The 13,942-nt window shown below is 44.5% G+C and overlaps 1 protein-coding gene across 1 annotated transcript in view; it reads left to right on the top strand.

Annotated features, from left to right (window-relative positions):
• The first annotated feature begins 228 nt into the window (after window positions 1-228).
• LOC111975806 (alpha-1,6-mannosylglycoprotein 6-beta-N-acetylglucosaminyltransferase B-like) overlaps window positions 229-13,942 on the top strand; it is an 80,245-nt gene continuing 66,531 nt past the window's right edge. Inside the window, exons 1-2 of the mRNA XM_070448275.1 lie at window positions 229-877; window positions 6,384-6,496. Of these exons, the coding sequence (XP_070304376.1) occupies window positions 810-877; window positions 6,384-6,496 (181 nt within the window). The 5' untranslated portion in view covers window positions 229-809. The remainder of the gene's footprint in view (window positions 878-6,383; window positions 6,497-13,942) is intronic.

Here is a 13,942-nt window from a genome sequence, read left to right as displayed (position 1 = left end):
AAAATTACCAATGCAAGGCATGGTAACGAAATGGTCTATTTTTGCACAATAATTATCAAAGTCAACAACACTTTAATTGATATAAATGTCACTGGTGGCACAATGTGTTTTGAACAATAACCGTAGATGGCGCTATAACGAAACGTGTGCTTAAGGTAGCAGCCTAACTATCAAACGCACCTCAATTTCTCAACCCTCCCGAACCAGACACCCAAAAGCACTCGCGTGGAAAGGAGGTTGAGTAAAGCCCCCAAAGGACACGTGGGACAAACGCTCTGACGCGCATTAGTTCGTTGCTTTCTTCAGAGAGGAAAGGCACCCAATAGACTTCGTTCTCTGAGTGTCCAGCAGTACATATTGGGGACAGGGATTTTGGAGACCAAGTTGCAGAGAAATCAACTGATTCGGTCWAAATTTTCTTCCACATCTGCTTTGAGGAATGCTGCTCTAATACGCGTCAAACCAGACCATATCGTTCCAGTTACCCGGACAATCTGCAGCGACTAAAATCGAGCATTTTTTTTTATTTGCAAAGTGACATAAAGCAATATAAATCGTAGGATTAAAAACACAGACTTCGCTCAGATTTCAAGAAGTCAGAACTCTGGTTTAAGATACTGTTCGCGGATTCAATTAAACGAAAACTTAAGGATAAAATCTTACATCTGACTATTTTCTCGGAGTTGAACCCCTAAAACGTTGAATCCCTAAAACGCAGGCGGCGTGCAGCAGTTTCAGCACCTAGTCGAGGCCCAGGTTGCGAGGTTAACGATGTCGGGGGTCGCTTGTTTGGTTGCGTGTTTTGGGAAATGATTACTGGCAACATCGACGGTAAAATAATGGTTAGAAGATGGCTTGTGACGTTCAAACCTTTCAGGTAAGAGACAAAGAATGTGTAGCCTAATATTTCCACTCTCGGCTTTGGTATTCATTTATAACACCCGGCATATGTGTTACAAATGAATATATTGTCATGGAATAGCACATTTCTTTTTAAAAGCCCAACCTATAATTGTTATTCAACTTAAAGGTTATTTGTCATTTAACCTAATCAATGACGAGAATTAATGTATTGAATGACCAGCATGTCTATAGGCTACACCTAATCCCTGACCATAATTATATTGCAATAAACGGATAAATTGGCAGCAGTACGTGTGCCTGCATGGGAGTTCTCACCCACCATCCTGCATGCGCGTGAGTGTGTTTGGTAATCTGTTGACGGAGTCTCCCGACAACACCAGCTGTTTTTCTCCTCCTCTAACAGAGAAACGAGATTAAATGAGAGATTACGTTCCCGTGTTCACAGCTGTATCCGTATGTCAACAGTAAGCGCGTAAAGCGCATTATCAACCTAGCGAGCTAACGAGCGGTAATAAGATGCTCATCGCTTGGTTTGCTTCATTAGCATGGCACCATATTCCCAAATKGCACCATATTCCCTATATAGTGGACTACTTTTGACCAGGGCCTACACACAATACCCCCTAATGTCAAAATTGAGTCATGTTTTTCGATACATCTAGTCACTACACAGATACAARCGTCTTTCCTAACTCAGTTGCCGGAGAGAGGAAATACACCGTTCAGGGATTTCACCATGAKGCCAATGGTGACTTTAAAACTGTTAGAGTTTATGGCTGTGATAGGAGAAAACTGGGGATAGATCAACAACACTGCAGTTACTCCACAATACTAACGTTAACTCAGTGAAAATAACGCATCCTGTTTACAACAAGGCACTGAAGTAATACAGCAAACCATTTGGCAAAGCAATTGACTTTACTGAGTACCACTCTCCATATTTTCAAGCGTAGTGATGGCTGCGAATATTATGGGCATGCTTGTAGTGGTTAAAACAGGCCGAGACAACGGAGAAAATCCGGGTGCACTACTAAGGATGGCAGATGGTTAACATGTATAAAATACCCCCATCATATCTACAGTACAGTGCCTTCAGARAGTATTCACACCCCTTGACTTATTCCACATTTTGTTGTGTTGCAGCTTGAATTMAAAATGTATTAAATATAATTTGTTCGCCCATCTACACACAATACTTCATAATGACAAAGTGCAAAATATATTTTTTGACATTTTTGCTAACTTGTGCAAATTAAATACAGAAATGGCTCATTTACATAAGTATTCACACCCYTCAGTCAATACTTTGTAGAAGCACSGTTGGCAGTGATTACAGCTGTGAGTCTTTACGGGTAAGTCTCTAAGAGCTTTCCACACCTGGATTGTGCAACATTAGCCCATTATTATTCTTTTTTATTCTTCAAGCTCTGCCAAATTGGTTGTTGATMATTTCTAAACAACCATTTTCAGGTTTTTGCCATATATTTGAAGTAGATTTAAGTCTAAACTGTAATTCGGTCACTCAGGAACATGTACTGTCTTCTTTTTAAGCATTTCAGTATAGATTTGGCCTTGTGTTTTAGGTTATTGTCCTGTTGAAAAATGTATTAATCWCCCAGTGCCTGGTGGAAAGCAGACTGAAGCAGGTTTTCCTCTAGGATTTGACCTGTGCTTAACTCCATTCCGTTAATTTTTTATTCTCAGAAACGCCCCAGTCCTTAACATTGATGTAAATTCTCCATTCTGTAAAAAAAAAATATGTTTTTATAAACCCCTATAATTTTCTCTGGTTCAAAGGCTTTGACCTCAACTCCTAGTGTGCAGATTATCAACATTTTGATGCTATATGTCTAATTATATAAAATATATGCAACAAATTTTCCACCAACAGGTTTTTGTGTCAATGCAACACACAACCAATGAAACAAAGTATATCGACTTCGGGCACTTCAATGTCACTTCAACACCACACTAAATAGACTGTCAATCTAGACAAACAGAAAACACATCCCTCCTTACTCAGTATCGAAGGCTTGGCTTGACAATCTCCGAATGGCGTTCAACTTTTTAGTGTTTTGTAACGGATGTCTCTTTCCATTCATCAATTTGCCACTGCACAGTTTGGATTAATATATATTATTTTTATTTRTCATTTAAAAAATACATATATACACAAAGATTTTTGTATAAAGATAAGCATTATATTGTTAGATTATAGGAGTAACTCTGGTAGGCCTGAAACAGTCTTCCTCACCTCAAGTTCAACTGTCGGAGTCAGTTGGAGCGCCGTGGCGCACTGCCTTCATATCATAGGCCTGCAGTAGCTAAGCTTAATAATAGCCACACCATACCTTCACAAGGTTTGGTTTCTAAACTTTATTAGGGTAATAACAAAAGTATGTAAAGCCATTGCTTATAGGGAATATACGAGCAGAAGAGTGAATGTAAACCAGGGAAAAAATAAACTACCCTCAAAAGACCAATTAGTGGTAAAAATATCAGAATTGGTCTGCCTCTGTGAACTAGCCTACATTCAAAACAAATCATGAAAAAATCATTATACAGAGGGCAATCCTAATTGTCCCATTAACATCAGTAACAATGAGCGTAAGCGGAAGACTGCAGGAAAAGCAGCCTACCAAATTATTCGAAAACAGTCTGCTGAGAACCAAACAACCCAACCGCCGGTTCACTTCAATCAACCTGGGGGCGAGATCTGATAAGCGCAGGTACGTGTGGCAAGCCAATTAGGAGATAGCGGATCTGTGCGTCTGATCCAATTACCCGACCCAAGCATTTACTTTAAGCATTTTAATTAGAGAGGAGTCCGGCAGGCCCTGTGTCTAATCCTCCTTTATTATCACTCCTCTATCACCCCAGGCCTTCTATCACCCTCAGGTCCTCTATCACCCTCACGGAGGGGCTTTGAAATAGGGATAAACAATAAGGGAGGAAAGATGGAATCGATCGCGCTGAGACGGGACTGGGGCGCAGTGCTTTGACAGACATGCACTCCGAAGCACACATAATTGAAAAGAACACTGCATCTCCATGCAGAAGCATTAGGGACACGTACGCGCGCCCATGGCAAAGCATACTTATGCATACACACGCACACACATTACACACACACACACACACTCCATATGGCCCTGTTCAGGATTATAGAGCCCGAAGAAGCCCAAAGGTCACAGGGAGAAGTTTGGGAAATGAGGGATTAGAAMGAGAAGTTGACTTTAGCCCTTTGCTTTTTCCATTTAATCAGCTCCTGTTCCCTCTGAGTTTGGCTGCGTCCACATAGTATTACGTTGCTGTCCTTATCCCCTTATTTCCCTTAGTTTACTCACTGAACGGAACGAAACGGATTGGTAGAAGCAGCATGGTCGGAATGATTTGGTATCAGATACATCAAACGCATGGTTTCCAGCTGTTTGATGCCGTTCCATTTGCTCGGCTCCTACCATTATAATGAGCCGTTCTCCCAGCAGCCTCCACTGTTAACGACTGTACCTATCTATGGTCAGTGGCCCAAAGGAAAGGGAAAAGAAAATGAAGTCATTCAACAGTACTAGGACGCACCCCACAACTCTATGACYTTCTCAAATAGCTTWGTGACCAGATGGTCATAGCCAGGTAAATAATCCCAATYCCAGTTAGGATTTCTGGACGATAATCCAAGATACACCCTGCTGTAATCAAACCTTCCTCCATCCCCCCCCTCGCCAGATAAAAAAAATATGTTATATGATTCAAATCTGTTCCAGGATTCGGCTCTCCGCTCCCCCAGACAGCGATTGAATCATCCAGACGTGCTGCACAGTATGCTGGAGCAGATGGATGTAATATTTCAATATTTCACAATGTTCCAGTTTCCTGGGGGAAAAAAAGATATCTACGTCAGTAATGAATGTCTCCATGCTGTTCGTTCTAGAKAGGCTGATATTTTTGTGGTTTCCCTACCTCAGGTTCTTATCCTGTCATTATGCTCTCTGTCTAAATCAGGGGTTCCTAAACCTTTTCGCTCAGGCCCCCCCTTCCAGCATTGGGGAACATCCTGAGCCCCCCCTTTGGGTGCACACTCCTATTTGTATATGCACAAGCACTGTTCATGACACAAACTGTTCATACCCCTCTTGTTGGCGGAGAGAACATTTTGCAGGTTTTAAAGCTTATTTCCTGCAATTCTACACATATTTTTCATGGGGCGAAGACAAAATATGGAATTTTTTAAGCTCACTTTCTGTATATCTTGCCATGTCTAATGTGTGTTCATGTGATATTTGAGTGACTCGAACATTACAAAAAAATCTATGGGCTAACAAACATTAGTTGATATGGGCTGGTTGATCTGGACAATTCTGACAAGTTATACATAGCTCTCTAAGGTATGCAATGACCGACACGACAAGAGGAAAACTGATGATGCAACACTCAATTTCTAAATTGTACCTTTCGCGTTCCACAATCACAAGAGTAACTCGAAAGCCAGATTGAGCCACCCCCCCCCGCCGTTCTTTATCACTCTTGACAGCATCGTTCTACATTCAATATCTTGCAATTATCCCAGTATGTTAAATCTGAACTCACATGACAATGTTGTTTACTGTTCATGGAGTGGGTCAAAACCTTCACCGAATCCAGCGTTCCAGCAAACTCCACTCGCTCGGCTTCAGAGTCAAGCTACAGTATGAATTATTCAATCATTTGTCTCGCTATTGTGAGTCMTAGCTTTCCACTGCTGGCACAGTAACAAAGGCATACAGTATGTGGCTAGCACTGCATAAGTTGCTACTGTACGTACTATAACGGTCCAATGCACTTGCTCTGAGAATACATAAATATAGAGGCATACTGTATCTGGCTGTGTAAACATGCACATTTTAAAGTAGTGGTGGGTAGAGGCGGTTGTTTATCTACTGTAGTGTACCCTACATACAGGGATGTCGAGGTAGATTGAAGCGTGGGTAAAGTATACTCCTCTCCTCCCCTACTCACTGTCATACTCCGTTACAGAATGTGCCAGCCAGCCAGCAGCGTTCGTTTAGCCCCATTGGGGAATGAAGGAGGAAGCCTCCTCTTTATCTCTGGTGTGCGTGACACAATACATCAATTATAGGTATTTTGGAAGGAGCTGCTTGTCCCTAATTGGGGAACCTGAGGATGCCTGRATGGGGTGCCAGTTAGCAGGGGGATGGAGACGGGAACTAAAATGGCCCCTGACGTTTTGACTTTAATTTCCTCAGCTGGGTCGGTCTAATTGCCTGTGTTTCCTAATGTATGTTCTTTACTGTGCTGCTGTCCGTCATCTGTTTTCTGACTGTTCCTTTCTTCTCTTCCTCCCTCCGTCCTATCTCTTCATACTTCTCTCTTCTCGTCAACAATCTTTCACTCTCCTCCCTCCCGCACTCTTTCATCACTTCTCTCCCACTCTCTCTCCTTCTCCTCCCTCTTTTCGTCCATGCGTTCTCTCTCCTCTCCCTCTCCCTCTCTCTTGTCTTCCCTCCCATCCCTCCATCCAGGATATTTGTGGTGGGGATCGGCTTCTTCAGCCTGTGTTTTCTAATGACCTCCCTGGGGGGCCAGTTCTCAGCCAAGAGGCTTGGGGACTCCCCCTTCACCATCCGGACAGAAGGTAGAGAAAACACTATTTGTGTGAGTGTGTGTGTGTCGCTGGCCCTATCTAAGTGGAGCTGTGGGGTTTGTCTATTTGGGGTTGTCTAGTCAGAGGGAGCTGTGGGGTTTGTCTATTAGGGGTTGTCTAGTCAGAGGGAGCTGTGGGGTTTGTCTATTAGGGGTTGTCTAGTCAGAGGGAGCTGTGGGGTTTGTCTATTTGGGGTTGTCTAGTCAGAGGGAGCTGTGGGTGTGGTGTTACTGTAGGTCACACAGAAACACCATTACTCCTACCCTGTGGCASTGCACACAAAAGAGACATATCCCTGTATGAGTGCAGTGTGGTGTACTGCATCGCTTCTAAGGGAGCATTGGTCTGCATACACACTGCAGCAAGATCGAAGGCAGACTCACCCACATCAGCATTTATCGTATGTACAGTAACCCTGGCGAATCATCAGGGGTCTGGTAAGTGTCTACTGAAGGCTGTTGTGAGGGGCTGAGGCTCTGAAGGCTGCATACTGCCGCTTAATATCTCACCACAGAAATCTCATTATCACATTGACCGACTGCAGACGTCACATGACCTCGACTGAGGCCTRCAGGCCAATGACGGGACGGGAAAGAGCTGTGTCGAATCCCACCGTCTCCTACTCTACGAGGTGTGAACTGTGAAGTCAGGGATAGGTCCTCTCTGGCGAGCAGCTGTCCCGCCACTGCCTGAGTAAAAAACAAGAGGCGATTTAGGTCCTTTAGCCGAGGATGAAAAACTCAAGGGAGGATAATCTGATGTAAAGCCCTTCTAACTCTGAGAGGATGTTGTAGTGTTGAGGTGTCTGTGTGTGTGTCTGTGTGTTTGTGTGTGTGTGTGTGTGTGTGTGTGTGTGTTGTGTGGTGTGTGTGTGTGTGTGTGTGTGTGTGTGTGTGTGTGTGAGCACACTTGATTAATTAACCACTCATGCGCTGTTGCCTGGGGAGACATCTGGACTGAGCTCATTAAGCGCTGCGAGTGTCCAACCTATTAAGTTTACCACTGGAGTTTGTGTGTGTGTGTGAGCACACTTGATTAATTAACCACTGGAGTTTGTGTGTGTGTGTGTGTGTGTGTGTGTCAGATGAATTGGCAGAAAATGAATGGGGCGACAGCAGTAATGTGGGACAAGATGGAGAAGAGAGAGATGGAGAGCTGGTTCCATCTGCTCTCTCTAAGTCAGCCCTGGAAACAAGTGGCCCTTTAATTCTGCCGGCGAGAACCACCTGCAGAACCACTGGTCTAGCTAAGACACACAAGCCCGCGGACACACACACACACGCAAATGCACTCACACACTTTGTGTCAGTGGTCTCTGTTATGTTATTTTTGTTCAAAGACCTCAAAGCTTATTTTGACTGAGTACACGTCCACCCTCAGCTCTGGTGTCGAGAGAATAGTGCCTTGTTACCGCTCTTCCTGAGGCGATTCAAGGTGAAAGAAAAGTGCTAGTCCAAAACATCGGAGCTTCCAAATCTTTCCACAAAAATACTATTACAGAGTGTGACTAGCATTASTCTGTCACCTTGAATCGCCTCAGGAAGAGCGGTAACAAGGGGCTATTCTCTAGAACACCAGAGGTGAGGGTGGAAGTGTACTCAGTCCAAAATAAGCTTTTTTTTCCCATATCGTACATAGAGAAACCTTGTGAAACCTCGAGTATATCCTCATATATGCTGATAGTCCATTGTTGTACACAGATACTTACCCACTCAAACGACAGGAGAGCTTTGTTACCAGAGCAGCGCTGATGTCTGATGTTCTCAATGTGGGGGTATAAGTAGAATCCCTATTCCCTTGTTACAGCGACAGTCTCCTCTTCTCCTCACGCTTCCATGGATTATCAGCTTTCACTTGCCTTGCCTCACTGGGCTCTGCTGAAATCCGCTCTCTCCGCTCTCTCTCCAGCCCTGCGTGTTAGACGCACTGAGTCAACCAGCCCTGCGTGTTACAGACGCACTGAGTCAACCCTGCCCTGCGTGTTAGACGCACTGAGTCAACATCCCTGCGTGTTACAGACAGAGAAAATTATCAAGTGAATGAGGAAACGAGAGAATGGAGGAGGGATAGAGAATGGAGGAGGGATAGAGAATGGAGGAGGGATAGAGAATGGAGGAGGGATAGAGAATGGAGGAGGGATTAGAGGAATGGAGGAGGGATGGAGAATGGAGGAGGGGATAGAGAATGGAGGAGGGATAGAGAATGGAGGAGGGATGGAGAATGGAGGAGGGAGAGAGAATGAGAAGGAGGGATGGAGAATGGAGGAGGGAGAGGAGAAATGGAGGAGGGATAGAGAATAGAAGGAGGGATAGAGAATGGAGAGGATAGAGAATGGAGGAGGGATAGAGAATGGAGGAGGGATAGAAGAATGGAAGAAGGGATAAGAGAATGGAGAGGGATGGAGAATGGAGGAGGGATAGAGAATGGAGGAGGGATAGAGAATGGGAGGAGGGATAAGAGAAAGGAGGAGGGATAGAGAAGGAGGAGGATAGAGAATGGAGGAGGGATAGAGAATGGAGGAGGGATAGAGAATGGAAGGAGGATAGAGAATGGAGGAGGGATGGAGTGGAGGAGGGATAGAGAATGGATGAGGATAGAGAATGGAGGAGGGATAGAGAATGGAGGGATAGAGAATGGAGGAGGGAAGAGAATGGATGAGGGCTCGAGAATGGAGGAGGGTCGAGAATGAGGGAGAGAATGGAGGAGGATAAGAGAAGGAGGAGGATAGATGGTGGGAGGGATAGAGAATGGAGGAGGGATAGAGAATGGAGGAGGGATAGAGAATGGAGGAGGAGATAGAGAATGGAGGAGGGAATAGAGAATGGAAGGAGGGATAGAGAATGAAGGAGGGATAGAGAATGAGGAGGGATAGAGAATGGAGGAGGGATAGAGAATGGAGGAGGGATAAGAGAATGAAGGAATTACTGTAGACTGTTAGAGGGATGAATTGAGAGGAAGTAGAAGGTATAATTGAGAGATCTGCATTTAAAATGAATTTCTACAAAAACCAGAAAAGAGAGGATGGAGACTGCATAAAGAAAAGGGAGTAATTAGACGCAAATGACAGAGAGAGAAGAGGAAGAAGAAGAAAGAGGAATATTTCATGAATATAAGTAAGAACCTGTTTGGAAAAGACTGGATCAAAGGCAGTTCCCTATAGAACCCATTTCTGCCCTGCAGTTTACAGTGATAACAAGGCAACAGTCTCTTATGCCCCAAACCGCCATGTTTCACTTTCAGTGCTATATTTGTCTAAGAGCTAGCTCACTCTGTGTATATTGTCTCCCTGGTGGGACAAAGAGCTACAGCCCTCCTCCCTGAGTTCGTGCTTGCATCCCAAATTGCACCCTATCCCCTATTTAGTGCACTACTTTTGTCCAGGGCATATGCGGCCCTGGTCAAAAGTAGTGGGCTATATAAGGRAATAGGGTGCCGTCTGGGAGGCAGACTCTGTCTCGACAGATTAATGTAATAGCTCCCTATGTGGCTAAGGAGATGGAGCGGGTCCCAGTACCAGCCAGAACCAGAGCTGTTTAACTAAAGAGTCTACTGTGTGCTATCATATCAATAACTAAAGAGTCATTGTAATGATAGCACACAGTATCGTTGTTATGATAGGGCTTACAGCAATTGACTTGTCATGTGGGACAAGGGGATGAGACACATTGTGTACCTGACCAATAGATGGGGAGATCACTGTCAATGGAGAAGTGAAAAGGTGCTGCTTTAACATGTGAAGACTGTGAGGAAGGACACTGTAGTCCATTATCAGTAACCATTATCATTGGTTATCCACATTGCACAGAGAGAGTTGAAGGCCGAGAAAGTGGTGCTCTACCATTTGAGAATACAGTGGTGATAAAGACATGTGTAGAAGCTCAAGCTTTTTATCAGGAACGATAGTCCTCGTTCGTACACTAGAAACGTGAGGCCATTTGAAAGCCATCCTCTTCTCTTGGCGAGGTGGTGATTGGCACGCACCGTTAACACCGGTTCCCCTCGCCCTCCGTGCTCTCTACATGTTTCATACATGTTGTTTATCAGTGCGATCGCCTATCCCCCCCCCCCTTAGCGCCTTTCCTCATCAGCGTGTGTCGAGCAAATCTCGCATGACAATATCGTGCTATAGCCTCCACAGGAAGTACAATCACACGGGGAGAGCAGCAGCATCAGCAGCACATCCTGCTTCGCTTCAGGCCAGTTTAGCTGGCATGGAGTGTACGGTACATGACTGTATATATTTGGAGGTGAATTGTAATAAAGTAGATTGGATAGAGACTCTGGAGGCATTTGGTTGAATACTAATTATATTTGTAATGTGCAGATCCACAGGCTACATAGTATGCGTCTGATTGCACCATGTAATATAGATCATGAAGATAGCCTCGAGTTCTTCCATATTCTGCAGATGTCTGCGTCCTGTGAGCTGTTACTAACCGGTTCGGTGGACAATTGGGATGTAGCCCCAGGAAAGTCATTGCGTTCTGCCAAGAGCAAAATGTTCTGCACTTCACTTGAGCACTTCTGCCTCGACATGTACACCAACCCCTCGCTGTACAACTACGGTAAACCTATTGCCTCTCTTTGCAATCACCAGCTTGCCAACATTTGCCTCCAATCTGTTTCCCTGAAACCGCAGCCCATCCACAGTGCCAGAAGGTGCATGCTAAGGGGAAAAATATATCCTCTCTCAACAGGCCTATACTCCTGTGGCATAAGCACCATTCCCCTCTCGCTCTTAATGAGGAATTTCCATGCAAAACCTTATCTCATATTCGTTCCGTACTAGCAAGGTGCCTGCAAYGCTATAGCCGCCTCAATTACCTTGTCAACTGCACAACGCACATCCAGCTTTGTCCATAGGTTGCTAGCTCATCGCTTCTCCCCCTAAGCCGGTTATCCCCCCCCAGTCCTGATACCCCGTAGTATTCACTATAGGGCTTACCACTGATACACTAGTAGTCTTCAGACTTCTCTGATGGCTGCCGGTGGGAAGCTACTGACACCACACTATATCGTGTTTTCGAGAAAAGTAGGGAAAAAACATCCATTCTTGGTTGTCGTTACTGGCCCGGGCTGATAAAGTCCAGGAGCTTACCTACCGAGGCATAACTCAGATTAGTTGTTCACCCCTCCCCTCTTCTTCTCTCGTTCCCTCGGAGATGAATACATTAATCAATCGCCTGGAGTGAGACTGAATACTAATTGTGAGACGAACAGCTACAGCTGCTAGCACTGCTGAGGTATTCATTATGACTTTTTTCCCTTTTTTCCCTTTTTTCCCTTCGTTATCTTTCACTGTGCTGTCGGTGTCGAAGACTGTTCACCGCGGGCCCTCGCAGCCAGAAGAATGCTCCTTGCCTTTGTTTAAAAGAGACAGTAATGATCGCTCTGAGGCAAGAGGAATTCATTTATTTGACACAGATATTTTTTACTTTTTAGAATGTAACATTTATTTAACTAGGCAAGTCAGTTAAGAACAAATTCTTATTTATAATGACGGCCTACCGGGGAACAGTGTGTTAACTACCTTGTTCAGGGGCAGAACGACAGATTTTTACTTTGTCAGCTTGGGGATTTGATCCAGCAACCTTTCGGTTACTGGCCCAACGCTCTAACCAGGCCCCGYTATCTTAAAAGTGGCATAGCCGGCTCCCAAACAAAGGAGGCTCTAAGTTTCAGGGGTTAGAATGTTCCCCCYCATCGAGAGGCAGTGTCAAACGCAACCCTCTCATTTAGCTTCTGCAACCACTCGCTGTTTTGCCGAACTCTCCCAATTAAAGTAGATACAGGGAATGCTACTGCTAACATGTCTGCTTCCAACTCACACCCTCAAACACGTAGATCCTCTGAACGCAGCTCACTTTCCAGCCCACTTTCCAGCTCACACTCTCAAACACCCTATCGCCTGAATTCTAATCACCTGTTCACACACCTGGATGTCATTATCACACACTATTTAGTTCTGTGAGGTATTGTTTGTTTTGTGACACATGGCTTTCAGGGGCGCTGGTTTTCCCTGTGATTCACTCCTCCCATGTATGATAGTTTTTGCCTGCCTCACTAATGACGACTTTTGCCAATTCCCTGCCTGTATCGGATTTCCTATCGGATTTCCTGTTATCTACCTATTTCCTGATCTCCCGGACTACGTTACTAGCCTTTTCCCTGCCTGTACTGTTGCCTTTTGGACCCCCTGTGTATGACCTTCTGCCTGGCCCTGGACCCAGCTCCCTTCCTCCTCCTTTGCAATACACACCTGCTRCGCCCTGCGCTTGAAACCAGCTCTCTGTCTCCCCTCGTGTTCATTACAGTAGGCCTAGTCAGGGCCGGCCTGCCCATTATGCAGGATAAGGCGGCGCATGGTGTGGCAGATTGACGAGGGCGGCATTTTCCGAGCTAAACTGACCAAGATGCACATCCAACAATACATAACACCTCACATAATTCTGCCCGTAAACAATGACAATTTCTCTCAACCAGTGGCATATGGGCTATTTAGGTGAGCGCTGATGTCGCCCCGTGATAAGCAGGGCCCATTTAGTCAAAGGCGGGGGTGCAAAATATTTAGCTCGTCCATTCCCAGCACGCTTCTCCGGGGTGCTGTTGGAGAGACGCACCTGCTGCAGCGCTCCACCAACGTGCCGTGAAAAAATGATCTAACATAAATCATGTAGCCAATAGCCTCCGGTAGAAAGATCACTTTTTAGGCTACATCAGGCRCGTTTCTCCTATCAAATAGCCTAACAAAATAAACACTGTTCTTTGACTTGAATATGACATGTTAACAAACAATATATCCTAAAATGTCCTAAAAMCAGGACAGGTCAAAGTAAAATGGACAATATGAAAGGGACAATCAGGCTACTCACAACTGGTTTTGCGGAGTTTCACCCCGTGTGGGGTTAAAGGTCATGATAATCAGTGATTTCAAGTTTGTATTCATGCAATTTTTTTATGATATACAGTATGCTAAGATGTTAGCACATGATATACAGTATGCTAAGATGTTAGCGCAGCCCATGCTATACAGTAGCTAAGATGTTTAGCACATGATAATACAGTATGCTAAGATGTTAGCGCACTGATATATACAGTATTGCTAAGATGTTAGCGTCTGCTACACAGTATGCTAAGATGTTAGCACATGATATACATATGCTAAGATGTTAGCCATGATATACGTATGCTAAGATGTTAGACATGCTATACAGTATGCTAAGATGTTAGCACATGATATACAGTATGCTAAGATGTTAGCTGATACAGTAGCTAAGATGTAGCGTCTGCTACACAGTATGCTAAGATGTTAGCAACATGATATACAGTATGCTAAGATGTTAGCACATGATATACAGTATGCTAAGATGTTAGCACATGCTATACAGTATGCTAAGATGTTTAGCACATGATATACAGTAGCTAAGAAACGGGAGA

Source organism: Salvelinus sp. IW2-2015, linkage group LG1 (assembly GCF_002910315.2).
Source record: "Salvelinus sp. IW2-2015 linkage group LG1, ASM291031v2, whole genome shotgun sequence".
In the NCBI taxonomy this organism is placed as follows: Eukaryota; Metazoa; Chordata; class Actinopteri; order Salmoniformes; family Salmonidae; genus Salvelinus; species Salvelinus sp. IW2-2015.
The sequence above is the reverse complement of the archived record's forward strand: the minus strand, read 5'-3'. Positions and strand labels throughout refer to the sequence as shown.